Genomic DNA, 23,788 nt, shown 5'->3' on the forward strand with positions numbered 1-23,788 from the left:
TTAAAAAGGTTTTTCATATCTTGTGGAAGTCAGCTACTGTCCATACTCTTTGGAGAGTTCAGATCTTTAAAGGAGTTAATAAACTTCTACCCTACCGCAGCATCAAATTCTAGAATATTATAAACTTGAACATTTTAATTTTTTCTTTACCTAGATATCATCCCAAGGCAAGGTTTTAATTTAAACCTCATTGCTTCTTTCCAAGATGAGCAATCAGAAGGTGATTTATTTAAACTCAAGAGTTTTTGAGTCTTCCTTGGAGTCACAGAATCCAATCAGGCCTGAAGAGACTCAAGGTCCCAGAAAGGTTGGACACAAAGGTGAATGCTCCCCTCCAACTCACTGTACACACCAGACGTTGAAGATGGTCCTAGGTTTACTGCTGATGGTCAACTGGTAGTAGGTGATCACAGGGGAAAGAAGTGAAGAGTTAAAACTTGTTTAAAAATAGCCCATGAGACTTGGAAAAGTCAATAATTTACTTTGCTTTGTGTTAGTTTATTTTAAAATTGTTGTTTGTTTGTTTTTTTGTTTTTTGTTTGTTTTGTTTTTTGTTTTATTGTTGTTGTTATTTTGAGCCAGAGTCTCAAGTAGCCACAACTAATCTTGACTGTGCTATGTAGCAAAGGGTGGCCTAGAATCTTCGATTCTCTTGGCTCGGCCTCTGAAGTTCTGGGATTACAGTTGTGGGCCACCTTGCCTGCCTTAAATACATTTTTATAAATCTGAGAAACGAAGATTCAGTTGTTTTTATCAAAATATGGTTAAAAATATGAGGCCGTAAGAAAAGAGAAACTACCATCTAAAGAAACACTGATTTTCTAACGGAAATCTTAAAGAAATGAAAAGTATGTGATAAAAACAAAGCTCTACTAAAACAAGGTATGCCAAGTGTTCCATCAAATTTAAATGCCAATCATCAGCAACAACAGTCAGGTTAGAAGGGGAGGTATAAATCCTTGACTCTCTATTTCTATTGCCCTTCAAATATTGTTATATTTAAACTCTAAACTGAACACTTTTGCTACATTAGTGTGGTGATAATGAGATGTGGGACCCTAGAATGCAAGACTTCAAATCACAAGGATAAATATCTTATTTTCTTGAGAAAAACAGAATTGCTAGACAAGAAAAGATCTGACTCCTAGGAAGTCTTCAAGGATAGACCCTTATAGAGTTCAGAATATTCCTAGTGGCTCCCAGTTTCTCAAGCCCATTGTTTGATCTTTCCTTCCTCTTCATACTGAGTTGAAATGTATTTGTGGACTGCTAATTACAGTTTGGAATTTCCTACATGCATCTTGCTTATGTCTCAGTGCTTTGTAAGATGAACTTTTGAAACTGTGTGCACCTGGATGAGGCAGCTTGAGACTGTCATTCCAGCTGCCTGTGAGGCTGAGTCAAAATGACTGAGAGTTCAAGGCTGAAGGGGCAAAAATTTTCTGAAGTCCTAAAGAACTGCTTCTATGCATAGGCTATAAACAGATGAGTGTATGTCATTCAGAAATTTAAAGCTTAAAGTTTTCTTTTCATGGTTTATTATAATTTATTAATTATATAAAATAATGGGCTTCATTATGACTTTTGTATAAGCATATAATTTACTGATCATCTTTAATCCATTATTATCCTATCTTGTTCCCCCTTAACCCTGTTACCCTTCAAGTACCTTCTAATCCTCCTCCTTTAATGTCTTGTCTGTATTGTTTCCTTTTCATTTAATTATTAGTTACATGTTTGCATGTGTTTATAAAGGCAATCTGTGATTCCATTTAGCATTGTTTACATGCATGTGTTTTAGAGGTGACCATTTTGTTTTAGATATTCACTTATGGGCTCAGGTCACCCCTAGGAGAGATTTGTTTCTCTCTCAGCTGTCATCAGGTGCCTGAAGTTCATCATCTAGGAGTGGAGTCGTGTGGAGATTTCCCCTGTCCATATTGGCATGTCCTCTGGTGTTGTAGTTGGGCATGTCTTGTTTAGGCTATGATATTCTTGAGATTGCCTGGGTGCAGCTTCCTTCTCTTGGAGAAGATGTCCTGAGTCTCTGTAGTTTACAAACTTTTCATCTTCTCTTCAGAGATGTTGCCCAAACCTTAGGTGTTGGAGTTGGTTTGTATTCTTGAATTTTACTTAAAACATTAGATGTACCATCCCTTTGTTTCATATGATACCCCAAGTTATGGCTAGTGGTGGACCACGGAATAGTCCTGGTGATGATTTTGATGTCTTTAGGAATGTTTAATCTCCTTACATCTCATTGCAGTGGCTCTCGGGATCCTCTGCTTACTTCTGATGATGGCAATCTCAGTGTGGCTGATATACAGTGAGTAATTCAAATACATCATTTGCCTAGGTAATGTCAACAGACACCAGTTTGTCCATTACTTTGTCACCAGGTGACATTCTAGGTGTTCGAGAATTTGTAAGTTTTTTTGTTTTCTCTGGACCCCTGAACTCTTGGACATTACAGTAACTAGGCTGCCTTGGACTGCCTTATCCTGTCCTACTCATGATCATGTTCCTTCTGATAATAGATGTGTTGGTGATATTCTGCTTTGGGAACTCAGGTGGTTATGAAACTGACATATACATGCTGTAAGAAACAGCTCTCCCAAATAAATTATGTCATTTTGTGGACATTCCCCCTGCCCATATTGAGAACATGATTAAGTGAAAAGACTGAATCTGTACACAGAAGTAGAAGGTCTGGAACTTCATCTTTATCTTTCATTTGATGCCATCACATCCTTAGAGAAAACCGCTGATGGGCCGGGCTCCACCACAGCTGTATATCTGAATATTGTTGTCTGTCCTCCTGTGGGTAGTCCATCTGCTCCAGTGATAACTGTGCTATTATTTCTTGGTTCAAATTTTCATGTTGTGCTAGGTTTCTCTGAACATTTCACTTACGTATTTATTTGTTAGTTTTGTGCTGTGAAAGCCATGAATTAATCAGGACATATGGAGTTTCCACCGTAATATTATTAAGCTGTTTCACGTAGTTTACCCTGAAGTTGCCAATAGCGAGAAATTCCTGTTTCCATTTTTATAGTGAGTTAATTGAAGAATTACTCTTTTCGTGTTAAAATAGCAATTAAAATGATGATATATGTTGGTTGTCAACATGAAACTTTTTTCTCTAATCATAAATTTGATATTTACTCCTTATGGGCATTTTTTGAGTTATGTCTGCTACTAATTTTAGTTTTTCAGTATAGTCAAGAAAAATATGAACTGCAAAAATCTCTAAACAACCTCACTCAAAATTATCACATCCTGAAAAATGACAACTACTTAAAGGAAGAAATACTGAGAAATAAATCTAGAGAGTACGATGATCTCAAACATCAGAAGGAACCATACTCCCTCAACAGAAAACAGAACAGACACTGTGGGAAAACTAAGGTCATTTTAGATTGCGTACAGTACACAGGTAAGAAGGGAATCTTGAATTGCATTATTCTGTACTGATTCTTCTCCAGAATATTTGAAGTCGAGTTAGCATTTAACAATGCTGGTGATCCCTGAGCTAATGGGTGGGGTTTCCTTGTCTCATGGAGGGTCCGGGAGCCCTGGAAATCCCTGTTTGAATTAGGAAAATCTTAGTTTCTAGAACTCAGTGTCCGTCCTGTCTTCGACTGCTCCCATGGGGATAAAAGCTCAAGTCAGAGGTGAGTGCCCTAGCTTGCCCCCGACCCCATCCCTGGGCACCAGCCACTCCGGGGAAGACCTGCCCAACTTGGCCCCAGGTTCTGGTCCCCGGGCAGGTGCCCTTCTACCACAACCGGGAAGGATCCCCTTCTCCAAGACCCTTGGCAGACCCTGCAGTCTCCACGCCCTGCCCCCACGCCCATCTGCCTGAGCCCCAAGCCTCTTCCTGAGACTTAGAGGCCGGCCCCCAGCTCCCATCTTGCCCAGGACTTCCCTTCTGAAGCACAGGTGAGTGCCCTAGCTTGCCCCCGACCCCATCCCTGGGCACCAGCCACTCCGGGGAAGACCTGCCCAACTTGGGCCCAGGTTCTGCTCCCCGGGCAGGTGCCCTTCTACCACAACCGGGAAGGATCCCCTTCTCCAAGACCCCTGGCAGACCCTGCAGTCTCCACGCCCTGCCCCCACGCCCATCTGCCTGAGCCCCAAGCCTCTTCCTGAGACTTAGAGGCCGGCCCCCAGCTCCCATCTTCCCCCGGACTTCCCTTCTGAAGCACAGGTGAGTGCCCTAGCTTGCCCCCGACCCCATCCCTGGGCACCAGCCACTCCGGGGAAGACCTGCCCAACTTGGCCCCAGGTTCTGGTCCCCGGGCAGGTGCCCTTCTACCACAACCGGGAAGGATCCCCTTCTCCAAGACCCTTGGCAGACCCTGCAGTCTCCACGCCCTGCCCCCACGCCCATCTGCCTGAGCCCCAAGCCTCTTCCTGAGACTTAGAGGCCGGCCCCCAGCTCCCATCTTGCCCAGGACTTCCCTTCTGAAGCACAGGTGAGTGCCCTAGCTTGCCCCCGACCCCATCCCTGGGCACCAGCCACTCTGGGGAAGACCTGCCCAACTTGGGCCCAGGTTCTGCTCCCCGGGCAGGTGCCCTTCTAGCCCCACTGGGAAGGATCCCCTTCTCCAAGACCCCTGGCAGACCCTGCAGTCTCCACGCCCTGCCCCCACGCCCATCCGCCTGAGCCCCAAGCCTCTTCCTGAGACTTAGAGGCCAGGCCCCCCAGCTCCCATCTTGCCCAGGACTTCCCTTCTGAAGCACAGGTGAGTGCCCTAGCTTGCCCCGGAACCCATCCCTGGGCACCAGCAACTCCAGGGAAGACCTGCCCAACTTGGCCCCAGGTTCTGGTCCCTGGGCAGATGCCCTTCTAGCCCCACCGGGAAGGATCTCCTTCTCCAAGACCCCTGGCAGACCCTGCAGTCTCCACGCCCTGCCCCCACGCCCATCCGCCTGAGCCCCAAGCCTCTTCTTGAGACTTAGAGGCTGGCCCCCAGCTCCCATCTTGCCGTGGATTTCCCATCTGGAGGAGAGAGAGAGAGAGAGAGAGAGAGAGAGAGAGAGAGAGAGAGGAGAGCACCCATCCTCCCCCGGACTTCCCTTCTGAACAAGAGCTTCCATCCTGTCCCGGACTTCCAATTTGGACAAGAGAGCTCCCATCTGGACAAGAGAGAGAGACTTCCTGAATCTGTCGGCTCTGAACCAAGTGTGCGAATAAGGCCAGGAACGAACCACAAGGAGATGGGCAGACGTCAAGGCAGAAACACATACAACAAAATGAATAGTAATACACCATCACCAGGCCCTAGCCCTCCTCCAACACCTAGACCTGAACATCAGAAATTGGAAGAAGCAGAAGAAAATAGCCTTATGAATGTCATCATGAAGAAGCTAGAGGCTCGTGTAGAGGAAAAGACAAAAAAATGTGAAGAATGCTGTAAACAACTAGAGGAAAGGGCAAACAAATTAGAAGAAATCAATAAAGTCCTGGAAGAGAACAATAAAATACTGAAAGAAAATCAAGAAAAATCAATGAAACAAATGAAGGAAACAGTCCAAGACCTGAAAAGGGAAATAGAAAAAATGAAGAAGACACAAACAGAGGGAATGCTGGAAATAGAAAATCTGAGAAAACGATTGGGAACTTCAGATGCAAGTATAATCAACAGAATGCAAGAGATGGAAGAGAGGATCTCTAGCGTTGAAGATACAATAGAAGAAATGGATTCATCAGTCAAAGAAAACACTAAAGTCAACAAAGTCATGAACCAAAATGTCCAAGAAATTTGGGACACCATGAAAAGACCAAACCTAAGAATAATAGGGGTTGAAGAAGGAGAAGAATACCAACTCAAGGGCACAGAAAATATATTCAACAAGATCATAGAAGAAAACTTTCCCAACTTAAAGAAGGAAATGCCTATGAAGATACAGGAAGCCTATAGAACACCAAACAGACTAGACCCCCAAAAAAAGTCCCCTCGCCACATAATAATTAAACAATTAAACGTACAGAATAAAGAAAGAATATTAAGAGCAGCAAAGGAAAAAGGCCAAGTGACATATAAAGGCAAACCTATCAGAATAACACCCGATTTCTCAATGGAGACTTTGAAAGCCAGAAGGTCCTGGACAGATGTAATGCAGACATTAAGAGACCATGGATGTCAGCCTAGACTAATATACCCAGCAAAACTTTCAATCGTCATAGATGGAGTGAACAAGACATTCCATGACAAAGCCAGATTTAAACAATATTTATCCACAAACCCAGCCCTACAGAAAGCACTAGAAGGAAAATTCCAACCTAAGGAAGTCAGATACAACCTCGAAAACACAGGCAATAGATAAAGCCACAGCAGTAGACCCCAACGAAGAAAAGTACACACACATCACCACCAAAAAATAACAGGAATGAACAATCACTGGACATTAATATCCCTCAATATCAATGGACTTAATTCACCTATAAAAAGACATAGGCTTACAGAATGGATACGAAAGCAGGACCCATCTTTCTGCTGCATACAAGAAACACATCTCAAATTCAAAGATAGACACTACCTAAAAATAAAAGGCTGGGAAAAGACTTTCCAATCAAACGGTCTTAAGAAACAAGCGGGTGTAGCCATCCTGATATCCAGCAAAATAGACTTCAAACTAAAATCAATCAAAAGAGATCAAGAAGGGCATTACATACTCATCACAGGAAAGATCCACCAAGATGAAGTCTCAATTCTGAACATTTATGCCCCAAACACAAGGGCACCCACATATGTAAAAGAAACATTATTAAAGCTTAAATCACATATAAAACCCCACACATTAATAGTGGGAGACCTCAACACCCCACTTTCACCACTGGACAGATCCCCCAAATCGAAACTTAACAGAGAAATAAAGGACTTAATTGATGTCATGACTCAAATGGACTTAATCGACATCTACAGAACATTCCATCCTAACAAAAAAGAATATACCTTCTTCTCAGCACCCCATGGAACCTTCTCTAAAATCGACCACATACTTGGTCACAAAGCAAATCTAAACAGATACAAAACAATTAGAATAACCTCCTGTGTTCTATCAGACCACCATGGTCTAAAGTTGGATTTCAACAACAACAAAAACTACAGAAAACCTACAATCTCATGGAAACTGAACAATACCCACCTGAATCACCAATGGGTTAAGGAAGAAATAAAGAAAGAAATTAAAGACTTCCTAGAGATCAACGAAAATGAAGACACCACATATCCAAACCTATGGGACACTATGAAAGCAGTACTAAGAGGGAAATTCATAGCACTAAACGCCCACATAAATAAGCTGGAGAAATCTCACACTAGTGACTTAACAGCACACCTGAAAGTTCTAGAACAGGAAGAAGCAAAGTCTCCCAGGAAAAATAGATGCCAGGAAATTATCAAAGTGAGAGCTGAAATCAATAAAATAGAAACAAAGAGAACAATACAAAAAATTAATGAAACAAAGAGTTGGTTCTTTGAGAAAATCAACAAGATAGACAAGCCCTTATCCAAACTAACCAAAAGACAGAGAGAGAGCATCCAAATCAACAAAATCAGAAATGAAAAGGGGGACATAACAACAGACATTGAGGAAATCCAGAGAATCATCAGGTCATACTTCAAAAACCTCTATTCCACAAAACTGGAAAACCTAAAAGAAATGGATAATTTTCTGGATAGGTACCACATACCTAAATTAAATCAAGACCAGATAAACTATTTAAATAGTCCAATAACCCCTAACGAAATAGAAACAGTCATTAAAACTCTCCCAACCAAAAAAAGCCCAGGACCAGATGGTTTCAGTGCAGAATTCTACCAGATCTTCAAAGAAGAGTTAATACCAATACTCTCTAAATTGTTCCATACAATAGAAACAGAAGGAACATTACCAAACTCCTTCTATGAGGCTACAATTACCCTGATTCCCAAACCAAACAAGGATACAACAAAGAAAGAGAACTACAGACCGATCTCCCTCATGAACATTGATGCAAAAATACTCAATAAAATACTGGCAAACAGACTCCAAGACCACATCAAAACAATTATCCACCATGATCAAGTAGGATTCATTCCAGGGATGCAAGGATGGTTCAACATACGAAAGTCTGTCAATGTGATACACCATATAAACAAACTCAAAGAAAAAAACCACATGATCATCTCACTAGATGCTGAAAAGGCATTTGACAAAATCCAACACCCCTTCATGATAAAGGTCTTGGAGCGATCAGGAATACAGGGAACATACCTAAACATAATAAAGGCAATTTACAGCAAGCCAACAGCCAACATCAAATTAAATGGAGAGAAACTCAAAGCAATTCCACTAAAATCAGGAACGAGGCAAGGCTGTCCGCTCTCCCCATACTTATTCAATATAGTACTTGAAGTTCTAGCCAGAGCAATAAGACAACATAAGGAGATTAAGGGGATACAAATTGGAAAGGAAGAAGTCAAGCTTTCCCTATTTGCAGATGACATGATAGTATACTTGAGCAACCCCAAAGATTCCACCAAGGAACTGATACAGCTTATAAACACCTTCAGCAACATAGCAGGATACAAGATCAACTCCAAAAAATCAGTAGCCCTCCTATATACAATGGACAAAAAAGCGGAGAAGGAAATCAGAGATACATCACCCTTTACTATAGCCACAAATGACATAAAATACCTTGGGGTAATACTAACCAAGCAAGTGAAGGACCTATATGACAAGAACTTTAAGTCCCTGAAAAAAGAAATTGAAGAAGATGTCAGAAAATGGAAAGATCTCCCATGCTCATGGATAGGCAGAACTAACATAGTAAAAATGGCAATCTTACCAAAAGCAATCTACAGATTCAATGCAATCCCCATCAAAATACCAACACAATTCTTCACAGACCTGGAAAGAATAATACTCAACTTCATATGGAAAAACAAAAAACCCAGGATAGCCAAAAGAATCCTGTACAATAAAACAACCTCTGGAGGCATCACGATCCCTGACTTCAAGCTGTACTATAGAGCTACAGTAATAAAAACAGCTTGGTACTGGCATAAAAACCGACATGTGGACCAATGGAATCGAATTGAAGACCCTGATATTAATCCGCACACCTATGAACAAATAATTTTTGACAAAGAAGCCAAAAGTGCACAATGGAAAAAAGAAAGCATCTTCAACAAATGGTGCTGGCAAAACTGGATATCAACATGTAGAAGGCTGCAAATAGATCCATATCTATCACCGTGCACAAAACTTAAGTCCAAGTGGATCAAGGACCTCAACATAAATCCAGCTACTCTGAACCTGCTAGAAGAGAAAGTAGGAAGTAGTCTTGAACACATTGGCATAGGAGACCACTTTCTAAATAGAACACCAGTAGCACAGACACTGAGAGAAACAATCAATCAATGGGACCTCTTGAAACTGAGAAGCTTTTGTAGGGCAAAGGATACGGTCAACAAAGCAAAGCGACAGCCTACAGAATGGGAAAAGATCTTCACCAATCCCACATCTGACAGAGGACTGATATCCAGAATATATAAGGAACTCAAGAAATTAGACATCAAAATGCCCAACAGTCCAATTAAGAAATGGGCTATAGAACTAAACAGAGAATTCTCAACAGAGGAAACTCAAATGGCTGAAAGACATTTAAGGAATTGCTCAACATCCCTAATCATCAGGGAAATGCAAATCAAAACAACTCTGAGATACCACCTTACGCCTGTCAGAATGGCTAAGATCAAAAACACTGAAGACACCTTATGCTGGAGAGGATGTGGAGCTAGGGGAACTCTCCTCCACTGCTGGTGGGAATGCAAGCTTGTACAACCACTTTGGAAATCAATATGGCGATTTCTTAGAAAATTGGGAATCCATCTCCCCCAAGATCCAGCTATACCACTCTTGGGCATATACCCAAGGAATGCTCAACCACACCACAAGAGCACTTGTTCAGCTATGTTCATATCAGCGTTGTTTGTAATAGCCAGAACATGGAAACAACCTAGATGCCCTTCAACTGAAGAATGGATAAACAAAATGTGGTACATATACACAATGGAATACTACTCAGCACAGAAAAACAATGACATCATGAGGTTTGCAGACAAATGGATGGATCTAGAAAAAATCATCCTGAGTGAGGTATCCCAGACTCAGAAAGACAAACATGGTATGTACTCACTCATAACAGGATACTAGATGTGGAACAAGGATGACTGGACTGCTACTCACATCACCAGGCAGGCTACCTGGAAAACAGGACCCCAAGAAAGACACAGGGATCGCCCAACGACAGAGAAATGGAATGAGATCTACATGAACAGCCTGGACAGGAGTGGGGGTAGTGAAGGGCGAGGGTCGAGGGAAAGAGAGCTTGGGTGAGTGGGAGATCCCAGCTGGATCAAAAACAGAGAGGGAGAACAAGGAATAGGAGACCATGGTAAATGAAGACCACATGAGAATAGGAAGAAACAAAGTGCTAGAGAGGCCCACAGAAATCCACAAAAATACCCCCACAACAGACTGCTGGCAATGGTCGAGAGACAATCCGAACTGACCTACTCTGGTGATGGGATGGCCAAACACCCTAATTGTCGTGCTAGAAACCTCATCCAACTACTGATGGATCTGGAGGCAGAGATCCATGACTAGGCCCCAGGTGGATCTCTGGGAGTCCAATTAGCGAGAATGAGGAGGGTTTATATGAGAGAGAATTGTTGAGACCAAGGTCGGATAAAGCACAGAGACAAATAGCCAAACAAACGGAAACACATGAAATATGAACCAATGACTGAGGGGTCACCAACTGGATCAGGCCCTCTGAGTGGGTGAGACAGTTGATTGGCCTGATCTGTTTGGGAGGCATCCAGGCAGTGGGACCGGGTCCTGTGCTCATTGCATGAGTTGGCTGTTTGAAACCTGGGGCCTATGCAGGGTCCCTTGGCTCAGCATGGGAGGAGGGGACTGGACCTACCTGGACTGAGTCCACCAGGTTGATCTCAGTCTGTGGGGAAGGCTTTGCCCTGGAGGAGATTGGAATGGGGGGCGGGCTGGGAGGAAGGTGAGGGGGGCGGGAGGGGGGAGAACAAGGGAATCTGTGGCTGATATGTAGAACTGAATTGTATTGCAAAATAAAAATTAAAAAAAAAAAAAAAAAAAAAAAGCTCAAGTCAGCAGAGCTGAGAATTCAGGTCATTTTCATGTGTAGACAAATCTGAGTCCCCACTTTTTTTTTTGACAGAATGTGGAAGTTTCCAGTAAGAGAGTGTTTACCAAATTTTTAGGGTGAAATGGACTTAAAGCATTTACATGGGTGTAGTCATAAAAACAAGTGTGTGTGTGTGTGTGTGTGTGTGTGTGTGTGTGTGTGTGTGTGTGTTTGTTTTCCTTCTGTCTTGCTATCAGAGAGCTGGCCTGTGTGTGACCATAGTGAAGCTCACTGCAGCACACATGGGAACTTCTCCATGGTGCCCACACTGGTGTATCTATGTCACTGAATGACACAGATATGTAATATCAAGCGTTACGAGGACCCTTTCTTTCCTTGCATCGTGACTGGTTAACATTAACTGACACACTTTATCATTCATTATTAAGTATTTTTTCAAAAGTTAATGTTCACAAAGAACTCTTGAACATGATCTCACTGTGCATGATAGCAGGGGTTGACAATCTTCATTATTCAAGGACTAATATTATCTTTAAAACTGGTAAATTTTTTTTTAAGATTTATTTATTTGTTATGTATACAAAAGAGGGCACCAAATCTCATTGCAGATGGTTGTGAGCCACCATGTGGATGCTGGGAATTGAACTCAGGACCTCTGGAAGAGCAATTGGTGCTCTTAACCTCTGAGCCATCTCTCCAGCCCCTAAAACTGGTAAATTTTTTAAAAAAAAAGTGACAGAGAAAATGATAAAGCCCAAATTTAGTCATTGAAGCATTCCAGATTCATCAAATGTGTTTTACATTATTATTTTAGAATAAACTAACTATCATCTCTAAGTGGCAGCATGATTCTGCAATGCTTGTGATTAGAACACTGAGGCAGGAGAATTGCAAATTTTAGGACAGTCTAGGTGTCCAGCAAATTCCAAGCCAGCCTGAACTACAGAGTGATGATACCTCTTCTCAGAAAAGTAAGGGTTGGACATAAAAGTTTGTTAATAGAGAAAGGGGGTCCCCAGCACAGACCAAACAAATACATCTTATTGAGAGGTTGTAGCTATGTAAACTGCACACGTTTTAATGTTTCCAAATTTGATACTTTGGGCATATGGGTGTACCCTTGAAGGCAGGAGAACAGGAAATCATCATCAAAAGCTTCCTTGGTTGTCTCTTATATCTATTAAGGTAAGAGCATCTAACATAGACCAGAGCACAGCTGTATGTGCACAGTAGCATGTGGGCCACTGTGGGCACAGTGCATCACTGCAGAGCTAGCCTTGCATCATCCATGTAACTGCCTCTGAGCAGCAAGTGCTCATTTCCCCTCCCTCTGGCCCCTGAGATCTTACAAACCTCTGCTTCTTAGAACTGGACTTTGCTATAAACCTCATCTGGGTGAAATAAAAAAGTATGGTCCTGGCTCTGGTTTGTTTCACTTCGCATTCTAACTTCAAATTCATCCATGCTTCTCTGACAGGCTTTCTTGTAGACTTCTGAGAAAGGGAAGTTATTGCAAAGACTCTGCTGTCTCATTAGTAATGAATTGGCTCATGACAGGACACATAGTCCTGACACTAAATGAGCAGCAGTCAGGAGTCACCTGGGAGACTCTTACAATACAGTTAGTCATTTAGGTCAAGATTTCTCTTTGGGGAGGTTAGATGTGACAATGGTTTCATTCTGTAGCCCAGGCTGCCTTGGAACTCACCTTACAGCCAAGGCTGGCCTGGAATTCACTGCTTAACCTGGGCTGACCTCAAACTAAAGATGAACCTTGTGCCTCAGCCTATGGATTGCTGGGTTTATAGGCATAAGTCATCAAGCCCGGTTGGATTTCTTGCCTTTCAAGGATAAATAGTGTTCCTTTATGTGTATATGCTACATTTTCTCTATTGATTCATTCACAATGAACACTTACGTTTTATCCATATCTCTATTGTAAACAGTGCTACATAGAAAATGAGTGTGTAGGGATCTGTCAGCATTCTAGTGTCTCAATTTTTGAGAGCCATGAGGTTTTAGTTAGTTATAGATGTGTAACAAATACATTCTTCTGTAGCACAAATCACAATAGGTCTTATAATAAAAACCCAGGGCCAGATATTGGGGTAAATGCTGAAAGGTCAGAGGAAACAAGGCACAGCCACTTCTCACCTTGCCAACTTCTCAGCCAAAAGGGCAAGATCGTGTCTCCATGAATCCTCAGACTGAATCCCCTGAGTCCTGTTTCCATCCACCTTATATTCCTTTCTCTACCCAGCCATATCACTTTTTGTCTCAACCTTCCTTGTCCTGGGATTAAAGCCATGTGACTCCCAAGTACTGGGATTAAAGGTGTGAACCACCTCTGCCTGGCTCTGCTTCTCTTTCAAGAAGACTCGATTAATCTCATGTAGTCCAGACTGGCCTTGAACTCACAGAGATCTGTCTGCCTCTGCCTTCTGAGTGCTAGGATTAAAGGTGTGTGCTACCACTGCCTGGCCTCTATGGCTAACTCTGGCTGGCTCTGCCCTCTGATCTTAAGACAAGCTTTATATGTTAGAGCATATACAAAATATCACTACAGTTCTAATAACAGAATACCAGAAAATAAGAATTTTCACCATTGCCTTATCTATTGTAGGGAATCCTGTTGAAGAACATTTGTTCTGCCGTGGCATGAAATGTTATTATGTCACCACGGAAAATAAACAATGGAATGGATGTAAACAGACCTGCCAGGACTGCAGCTTATCTCTTTTGAAGATAGATGATGATAATGAACTGGTACCATAGACTCTTACATGCTTCTTTATTTTTAGACTCCTTCTCTAGCCCTTGGATAGTGAGATACTGAACCCATGTGTTTCAAAAAAAAAAAAAAAAAAGGGTCCTTGAGCACTTGAATGTGGTTTTCCTTTAATGCCAGCAAAATCATGCAGTAAGAGTTTCCCAGTCCATCCCTTCCTACTCCCTATTTTGTTTCAGGATCAGGGTCAGTTATGAGGAGACTCATTACTAAGAAGACAGTCCTGTCTTTTCAATCTCCTCCCTTTCTCAGGAATCTGCAAGAGAATCCTACAGAGAAGCATGTTTTACCTGAATAAGTTTAGCCCTCTGGTATAGCACACCATGTGACTGACAGTTATTTATCTCCATAGAGTGTCAACTACACCCAGAGAGGCCACAGTCTAGGGTTTGCTCTTCGGAACCCAGAAGTGAGATTGTCTGAGATGAGTAACTGGATGACAATAGAGAGAGTAACTGACCTCTGGGCCAATCTGCAAAATGGAAATTATATGAGAACTGTGGAATTAACAGTTTTCCTGTTAGTCCCATGTTGATTTTCACTGAATCTGCCCATAATATTTACTTCCTAATACTCCTATGTTTCATTAAAAATCTATCTTTAGAAATGAATATTTGAAAAGAAACAAGTGGCCAGGATCCTGACTTTAACTTTATATTTGTAACTAAAGAAATCTCTTCAAATACATACAGGGTATTTTTCTAGAGAAATTGTTGAGTGATCAGCTTGAAACTTTGTCATTTAGAATATGATGCACAATTTCTTCACCAATTTAATACATGTCTGAATAATTACAGTATAAAATAAATTTTAATGTCAAGTAATGTTATAATTTTCCATTTGATACAGTAAACAGGTAAATTTAAACTCATATCCTAAAATATATTCAGTAATTTTAGTAGTAATCATTCCACTTGTATGTCACATGTAAGACATATGAGTATAATTACTTCTGAATATCTCCCCCTTCCACAAGTTCTCTCACTTTTGGATGTGAATAACATCATGGCTTCATTGCTGGAACATGGAAGATAAGGCATCGCTTTTCACAGAGGACTTGGACTTATCATCTGGATTAATTTGTTTTTTTAGACAGGGGTTCACTAAAGTTGAAGACTTCCCACATGCTTCTGTAGTCTTCTGAAATGTGTATTTGAATAATTTCATAAAGTGTCAGACTTGCTTAAGGAGCCAGGTAGACAATGTGCATTTAGAGGTCTGAGGCAGTGAGATTTTGAGATAAAGATCAGCCTTGGTTACACAGTGAGATTTTCTCTGGGAAACACAGTCACAAATCATTTCATGAATCCAGTATCTCTAGCCAACTGAAGTTTTCATTTTAAATAAGTAAAGTAACTGACATCGGTTTTTACATAAATGAGCTACTAGTGGGAAATCACTTTAAAAATGAACCTGGAGGGACTGAAGGGCTAGAGGACTGGACAGCAGAGAACTGACATAAGAATAGCTGGGGCCTGTTATCCTGTTCTTTTCTCACCAAACAGATGGACATTTTATCATAATATGTGTTATTTCCCTTACAGAAGTTCTTACAGTCCCAGCTTACTACAAACAGATACTGGATTGGATTAAAATATAATGGAAGCAAAGGGGAATGGCAATGGACTGGGTGATGGCCCATCTAAACTGTGAGTTTCCTGAGCCCTCACCTCTAACACTGGTGCACAGTTGGGAGGATGGCATTCCACAATGCTTTCCTCATTTTCTATGGAGTTCACAGGTCAGGACAAGATGCATCCGATAGTGTTTGAGCAAGTGTTAGTCAGGGAAGAGGAATGGTTTAGAAGCTGACTGCTAGTGATGTAATACTGAACACAGCTCAGGGTTGTATGTTCTAAGATGCAGAGGACACAAAAAAAACAAAGCTTAAGATTATGTGAAGTAACTTGATCATCATGAAAGATATTATGAATGAATCTTAAACATACACTTGACTTGTTTTGTAGTTAGCTTACATAATTGTTAATTTATAAATATAAAAATACATTAATATATATATATGCATATCTACTTTTCAAGGTTGCTGTAGTCTATAAGCTCTAAGTTTCTTCATTTCTGACCTGGTAGAAAACTGTTCATTGATTTTCTTTATTAATACCATTTCTTAAAAATCTCATACATATACAGAATGAAATATGATCATACCATCCCCTACATGACCTCTCAACCATCTAACTCATGTTTCTTAGTTGATGCTGTCCACTGGTGGATGTTTGTAGACCATCCACTGGAGCAAGGATACCTCCCAGTGGCCACAACCTTAATGAAGAATGTGTCTCCCGTTTCCAATAGCAGTCACCTATAATACTATCTCCTTAAGAGATAAATGACCCCTCCCCAACTATGCTGGAATTTTGGCTGGCTTGTTCTTGTTCAGGTCTCATATAGGTGACCACAGCTGCTGTGAGTTTGTGAGTGGGAAAGCCTTGTCATGTCCAGATTGCAGGATTTCACAGAGCTTTTCCTATCAGGCTCTTACATTTATTTTCCACTTTCTCTTCCCTGTTTTTCCGTAAATCTTGGGATGGTGTTGAAGCAGAGGGAGTTGAAGATGTCCCCGTAGGACCAAACACATTTACTCTTCTCTTCTGAACTTTGACTAGTTTTGCTGATCTGTACCGATTAATGACTACTGCAAAATAAGCTTCTCTGACCAATGTTCAGAGTAACCCAGGTCTAGACCGTAAACACATGTAGTAAAAGTACAGTTTGACTACATGCCCACTTTTCAAAATGATTGTAGCAGTTTCCACCCTAGGGCCATTGAACTCCACAATCATGGGCTATTGATTTGGATTACAATAACAAACACGATATCACTTATGCAGCAAAGATCTCAACTCTAATAAGAAAACAGTTAGTTATCCTGTAACAATGGTACCACTGGGCACGTCTTGCCTAGCCAGCCAGTATTAAACCATGCAGACTTCAGTGCTGGGTAAGACCATTCATATCTATTCTCCCGCAGCAGCCTGCAAACCACCTTCCCATCCTTTGAAAAATAGCTCAAGAAAAGAAGTTTCCTGATTGATTTCAAATTTATCTCTCTGTGTTCTGACATCGCAGTGTGTGATGTATCAGCAATCAGGTCTTACCATGTAGTTATGGTGGGTAACCAAAGGTAATGACAATATGCTGTGCTGGTTTGAAGACCTCTGTAGTCTCGCTAACCAATAATTCCTCTGGATGTATCCCTTGCTTTATATGTTGATTTTCATGTAATAACTCATGTCTTCTGTGGTTCTAACTCTTTTAATGGTTATATTTTTATTTTCAATTTCATTTTTCAATTGAACCTATTTTGGTCATCTTTCCTGCCCTAAACACCTTCCACATCCTCCTCACCTCCCTCCCCAATTAAATTCAAGGTCTTTCTTTCTCTCTCCCCCAAAAAAAACAAAAGTGAAAATAAAATTAAAAAACACCCAATCAGAAAAAAAATATTAACACACACACACACACACACACACACACACACACACACACACACAAGAACCCCAAACCACCAAAGGAACAAAGAGTCAACTTTGTGTTGGTCTTCTGCAAGCATATTAACTAGTGGGTGTCCATAAGGCTTTTTTAAACCCTTAGTTTTGGTTAATCCACCTATGATCCTTTCCTGTTCTTTATCTGCCAGTACTATCAATATTTGATGTTTTATGTCTCAGAATTACTCCCTCTATTTTCATATCACACCTTACCATTCCTCCTGATTATTGATGTTTTTAGAAATACTAATATTAAAATTTCTCTCCTAGGAATTCTGTATTTGTCTAAAAATAACATTGGCGTGTGTGTGTGTGTGTGTGTGTGTGTGTGTGTGTGTGTGTATTTAAAAACAATGTTTGTTATCCAACTTCTACAACATGACCATTCAAAAACAAACAAACAAAAACCAACAAATACTGGTTTCTTTTGGGGGGTTGTCTTTTTTTTCTACTTTTAAAATTTATTGCTGGGGGTTGGTGTTACATACTTTTAGTCCCAGCACTTGGTGGCAGAAGCAGGCAGCTCTCTGTGAGTTCAATGCCAACGTTGTCCATAATGTGAGTTCCAGGATAACCAGAACTGTTACACAGAGAAACCTGTCTCAAGAAAATCAAAAATAGTTCATTAATATTAATTTTTCCAGTCCAGTCACAATCTTCCTTCCTTCCTTGCTCTCCTCCCTATTCCTCCCACCCTCTAATCCACTCCTCCTCTTTTCTCTTCAGGAAAGGGCAGGTCTCCCAAGGTATACCAAACAGCCATGGTATAACAAATTGCAGTAAGACTAGGCACCTCCTCTCCTACTGAAGCTGGATGAGGCAACCCAGTATGAAGAAAGGTCCCTCTTTTTGTACACTGTGAAGATGTGTCACTGTTACTAGTTTAATAAGAAGCTGAACAGTCAATAGCTAGGCAAGATTCCCAGGCACAAAGGATGCTGGGAATACGGGAGGAGACATAATGAGTCACCAGAAGACAGAGAGGGAACAGACATGCAGGAGGACAGGAAAAGCCATGAGTCATGTGGCAACATGTAGATGAATATAAATGGGTTAATTTCAGTTATAAGAGCTAGTAAGAAACAAACCTAACCTATCAGCTGAGCTTTCATAATTGATAATAAGTCTCTGTGTCACTGTTGGGGAGCTGGTAGCCAAAAAGAAAAGTCCATCTACAGGTCTGCAAAGCAGGTAACAGAGTCAGAGAAAGCCCCTACTCTCACTGTTAGAAGATCCACAAAATAAACCAAGCTACACAACTGTCACATATATGCAGTGGGCATAGGTCACCCCCATGCAGGCTCCCTGGATTTTGGTTCATTCTCTGAGTCCCTATGAACTCAGGTTAATTGATTCTGTGGTTTTCTTGTGCCATTCTGGCTCTCACAATCATTCCTCCCCTCTTCTACAGGATTCCCCAAGGTCTTCCTGAGGTTTGGCTGTGTGTCTCTTCATGTTTCCGTCTATTGCTTGGTGAGACCTCTCTGGTGGCAATTAGGCTAGGCAACAATGTATGAGTATAGAAGACGATTATGAATCATTTCATGGACTTTTTTTGTCAGTAATGTTCAGCTCTATCCAAGGTCTCTGGGCTGTCTGGCCTCTGGGTCCTGGTCCTCCAGGCAGTGTCAGGGATAGGCTACCTCTTATGGTACGGATCTCAAGCTTGACCAGTCATTGGTGGTCCATTCCCATAATTTCTACACCACCTTTACCCTTATTTCTTTGTAGGTAGGGCAAACTGTAGATTGAAGGTTTTGCAGCTGTGTTGAGGTTCACAATCCCTCCATTGAATGTCTTGCTGGGTTACTGGAAATGGCCTGTTCAGACTCTGTTTCCCCCATTGTTAGGAATGTTAGCTAGGGTCACCCTCATAGATTCCTGGGAGTTTCCATTGCACTAGGTTTCTAGCTTATCCCAGAGATGACCCTCATTCCAGTTGTCTTTCCCAGTACTCTCTTCCTCCATCTTCCCCCACCTGACCCCTCCGGTTCTCATGTCCATCCACCCCAATCCAGAACCCTCCCCCTTCCACCAGCAATGTCTATTCTCTTTTCCCTTCACAATGAGATTCATTGACCCCGTACCCACTTAAGCCTTCATTGTTACTTAGCTTCACTGGGTCTTGGGACTGAAACATGGTTATCCTTTAGTTTATAGCTAATATTCACCTAAAAGTGAGTACATACCATGTTTATCTTTCTGCATCTGGGTTATCTCACTCAGAATGATCTTTTCTAGTTCCTTTCAACTGGTGGCGAATTTCATGGTGTCATTGTTTTTAACAGCTCCATAGTACTCCATTGTGTAAATGGACCACATTTTCTTTATCCATTCTGCTTTTGATGGATGTCTAGGTTGTTTCTAGTTTAAGGCTGTTAATATTCTGACCCACCCCTTGGAAACCAATGTTAATATTCTGAGCCATCCCTTGGCACTGCCCTGGATCCTGATTCTAAGGAAATACTCCTCCCCTTTCCGCTCTCTCTTCTACCTTTTTACTCCATGAGATGGGTACCTTTGACCTGTCTCTCTCTCTCTTCTCTCTCTCTCTCTCTCTGATCTCTCTCTCTCTCTCTCTCTCTCTCTCTCTCTCTCTCTCTCTTTCTTCTTCTTCTTCTTCTTCTTCTTCTTCTTCTTCTTCTTCTCTCTGTTTCTCTCTGTCTCTCTTTCCTATCTTTCTCTTCTCCTCTTTATTATAATAAACTCTCCACATGGATGCAGTGTCTGTGTTGTGAATTATTTGCCACCGCCACTGCCACAGCCGCCATGCCCACATGGCATGCATCTGCCCAGCTCACCACTGCATCTGCCCAGTATGTTTCTCTGAACACTTGGGATACCCTTCGGGGTCACCCCACATGCAATAATTCATAACAATGGCTATTATAAATAAAGCTGAGAGGATGCCTGCATGCAGGCTATAATATCTTATCTTTGTAGACCTTGACTGTGCTACAGAACTGTGCCCTGATGATGGTATGATTATTAGGGCTGGAACTGAGGATTCAGTATAAAAAAACTGGTGTTGAGAAGATTCTTTCACCACCAGAAGCATTTTCTCTAGTGGGAAGATGCAGTAGCTTGGACATCTGTTTCAATGTCAGGCTCTAATGGACCTAGTGAGCAGCTATGAGTAACTTGTCTTTCTTGTGTAGAACTCCAAATGGGCATCACCATGGAGGTAAAGAGCTCATGATGCAGAATGTGTACTCCATGTGGATGTTGTGAATAATTACTGTCTACTGGGTCTTTTCCTCTCCACTCATGTTCAACACACATGCTTTATTGATTGTACCCATAATCATGTCTCATGGCTCTCTAATGTATATACTCACTCCTACTGTATCTCACCTGTTCTGTCTATATCCCAGAGGCCAGTTAGTTTCATTTATCTTCTCTTGCTGTTTCTATGGTAAATCTAAACACACTATTTCTACCTTGCTTGAATACAGGGCTCAACAAATGATGATCTTTTGTTGAAGCTTTATCTCTTTGACATCACAGCCCATGGAGTTTGGCAGATTTCCTTCCCTGTTTTATCTTCTTTTACACAGAATCTCATCAGCCTTGCTTGGTTAAATCTCACTGTGTTACCCAAGCCAAGAAACCCTGTCTTGTGTGCCACATACAGTTATTTTTTTCTTGTTTTTAAAATGGCTTTATTCCAAAGAGCATCATAGGAAATAAACTTTAGTGTAAAATGATATTTTAGTGATACTGAAAATTAAATTTACTTGAAGATGGAAAATTAACAATATGGAATAGATACGGAATTGAATTGTGATCAAGAGAACATTTTTATTTTAATTTTTTATTTTTATTACACTCATGTATTTTTGTGTGAATGTATGCATGTGTGTTCCCATGTCACAGCACATCTGTAGTCAGAGGCAGTTGAAGGAGTCACTTTTCTTCTTCTACTCTGTGGTATCCAAAGTCTGAACTCAGACTGTCAAGTTTGGTGGCAATGGCTTCTATCCACTGATCTGTATCACTGGCCTAAGACCTTTTTTCAATGAGTTTAAAGAAAACAAAAAAACCTTTAGTAAAACACAATTAATTCTATATTCAGTATATATTGGTCAATAAAAATTGTTTTTAAAATCATGGCCTACATCACATCAATACAAGTTTCAAATTTTAATAACTGCCCATTGTATGTTTTGTTTACAGTAATTTGACAATGGTGAAACTATTACGGAGAGATGGAGACTGTGCATATCTCAGTTTTAGAGGTATACATGACGGTGACTGTGGTAGAAACCACCCCTGTGTCTGTGAAAAGAAAATGGACAAATTCCCTGTTTCCGTGTACAGTGTGAAGAAAAAGTAAAAATGGAACATTTTGTCATCTTTGTTGGTATCCTGTAATGATTTGTGACTACTTAATGACTGAATGTCTTAACCAAAGGACTCAGTCAGCTGAGCAAACATGGAAATGAACTGGAAAGAGAAGCGATGTTCTACTGAAATCTAACAACACACCAGAAGCTTTCTCCCTTCCTATTAAACACAGCAGCTCATGTCTGGAGAATTTATGCTCCTTGTTCCAAGCCCTGAGGAATCATCCTTTGTTTCCTTAATGACACATAGAATCAAATCCAGAATGCTGATAATTAGCACATATAACTAAGTCATCATCCATAGGATAAACCATTTCAATATTCCATTGCTTTGACATCACAATTAAGAACTACGACGCAGTTTTGGGGTTCTATTTGTCAATTGGTTGGTTAGTGTTTGTTGTTTTTTGCAGGTAGAAGAATTTATGTTTAGAAAGGATTTATTTTCTATAAAATACCATTTCAGATTTAATGAATAGTTGCTAAGCTAGGTCAAGAAACTCATACAAGCATTCATAGTCCATGTGTGTTCTCCTTCCTCTATCTCTCAGTCTCTTTCTCTGTTTCTCTCTCTCTCTCTCTCTCTCTCTCTCTCTCTCTCTCTCTCTCTCTCCCCTCTGTCTGTCTGTCTGACCTATTTGCTGGTAAATTGAAAACCCAAGGATACAGTAATTCACTGAGGCCAGCTGGATGCCACGACTCAGACTTATAATCTTATAAGTATTTGAGTTTGAATGCAGTCTAGGCTGCATAGTATGTTTGAGGCCATCATGGGCTACAGAAAGAGACTCTGTCCCATGAAGCATAATAATAATGATAATCGTAGTAATAATACTAAACTGTCCATAAATATTTTCTAAGCAATTTTTGTAATAGCATCATTCTAAAGTGATAAGACTACAGAAATTTACTATTGATCTAGTAATATGATGTATTAAATAATTCATATTAATAATTGTCAGTTTTCTGAGTTATATCACTGTTGATATTTCTTCACATTCACTATCATCAGTGCTTTCCCTTGTTCTTCAGTTCTAAAATGGTTATTGACATGATGTCTTTATTTTTTTGACTCTGACATTAAATATATCAAATTTGACCTTGGAGTTGTATGTAATAGAAATGTCCCCACTGTAAGCCATGAAAAATATGTGTTTAAAAATATGTACATCTCTTCAAGAACCATTGTGGAGGCTAGTTTTATGTCAACTTGACACAAACTAGATACATCTGAGAGGTGGGAACCTCAATTGAGAATATGCCTCAATGAGATGTGGCTGTAGGCAAGCCTATAGGACATTTCTTAATTAGTGATTGATTAGGAAGGCTCAGCCCTTTGTAGGTGGTGAGACCCTTGGGCTGATGGTCCTGGGTTGTATAAGAAAACAGGCTGAGCAAGCCATGGGTAGCTTCCAGTAAGTATCACCTCTCTATGGCCTGTGCATCAGGTTCTGCCTACTGATTCCTGCCAGGCCTGAGTTCTTGTACTGACTTCTTCTGATTATGAACAGCAATGCTGAAGTGTAAGTCAAATAAACCTCAACTTTTCTCCTCAACTTGCTTTTTGGTCATAGTGTTTCATCACAACAATAGAAACCCCAACTAAGAGAACAATCAAACCCTAACAGCACATTTTTTTGCCACTCAAATTTCTTTTCTATTCCTTGCCCTACCTGGGCCCTGGAAAGCAGACACATGCTCTCTTATACTGTAAATTAGGAAAGCAAAGTCCATAACGTCATATACTAAGTACAGATTTGTATTTGGCTCCATTTTCCTCTGCATCTTTTACCTGGACTTCTACAAAGAAACACAAGCTCACAGCTTCTCACTAGGTTCATTAGAAGCTGACATTATAAGCAGGTGTACAAGCTTCCGCACCTTCCCACTGGAGAAAATACTTGTGGTGGCCACAGAAACCTTCTGACCATTGGACTTCCTTACAGAAGCCTCATGTTTAGGC

At 40.9% G+C, this 23,788-nt stretch overlaps 1 protein-coding gene across 1 annotated transcript in view; it reads left to right on the forward strand.

Moving 5' to 3' along the window:
- The first annotated feature begins 205 nt into the window (after nucleotides 1-205).
- LOC131906522 (killer cell lectin-like receptor 2) overlaps nucleotides 206-23,788 on the forward strand; it is a 37,780-nt gene continuing 14,197 nt past the window's right edge. The window contains exons 1-5 of the mRNA XM_059257137.1: nucleotides 206-320; nucleotides 2,267-2,326; nucleotides 3,209-3,436; nucleotides 13,806-13,948; nucleotides 15,515-15,600. Coding sequence (XP_059113120.1) covers nucleotides 206-320; nucleotides 2,267-2,326; nucleotides 3,209-3,436; nucleotides 13,806-13,948; nucleotides 15,515-15,600 — 632 coding nt within the window. The remainder of the gene's footprint in view (nucleotides 321-2,266; nucleotides 2,327-3,208; nucleotides 3,437-13,805; nucleotides 13,949-15,514; nucleotides 15,601-23,788) is intronic.

The sequence above is a fragment of the Peromyscus eremicus genome, chromosome 3, assembly GCF_949786415.1.
Source record: "Peromyscus eremicus chromosome 3, PerEre_H2_v1, whole genome shotgun sequence".
Taxonomy (NCBI): domain Eukaryota; kingdom Metazoa; phylum Chordata; class Mammalia; order Rodentia; family Cricetidae; genus Peromyscus; species Peromyscus eremicus.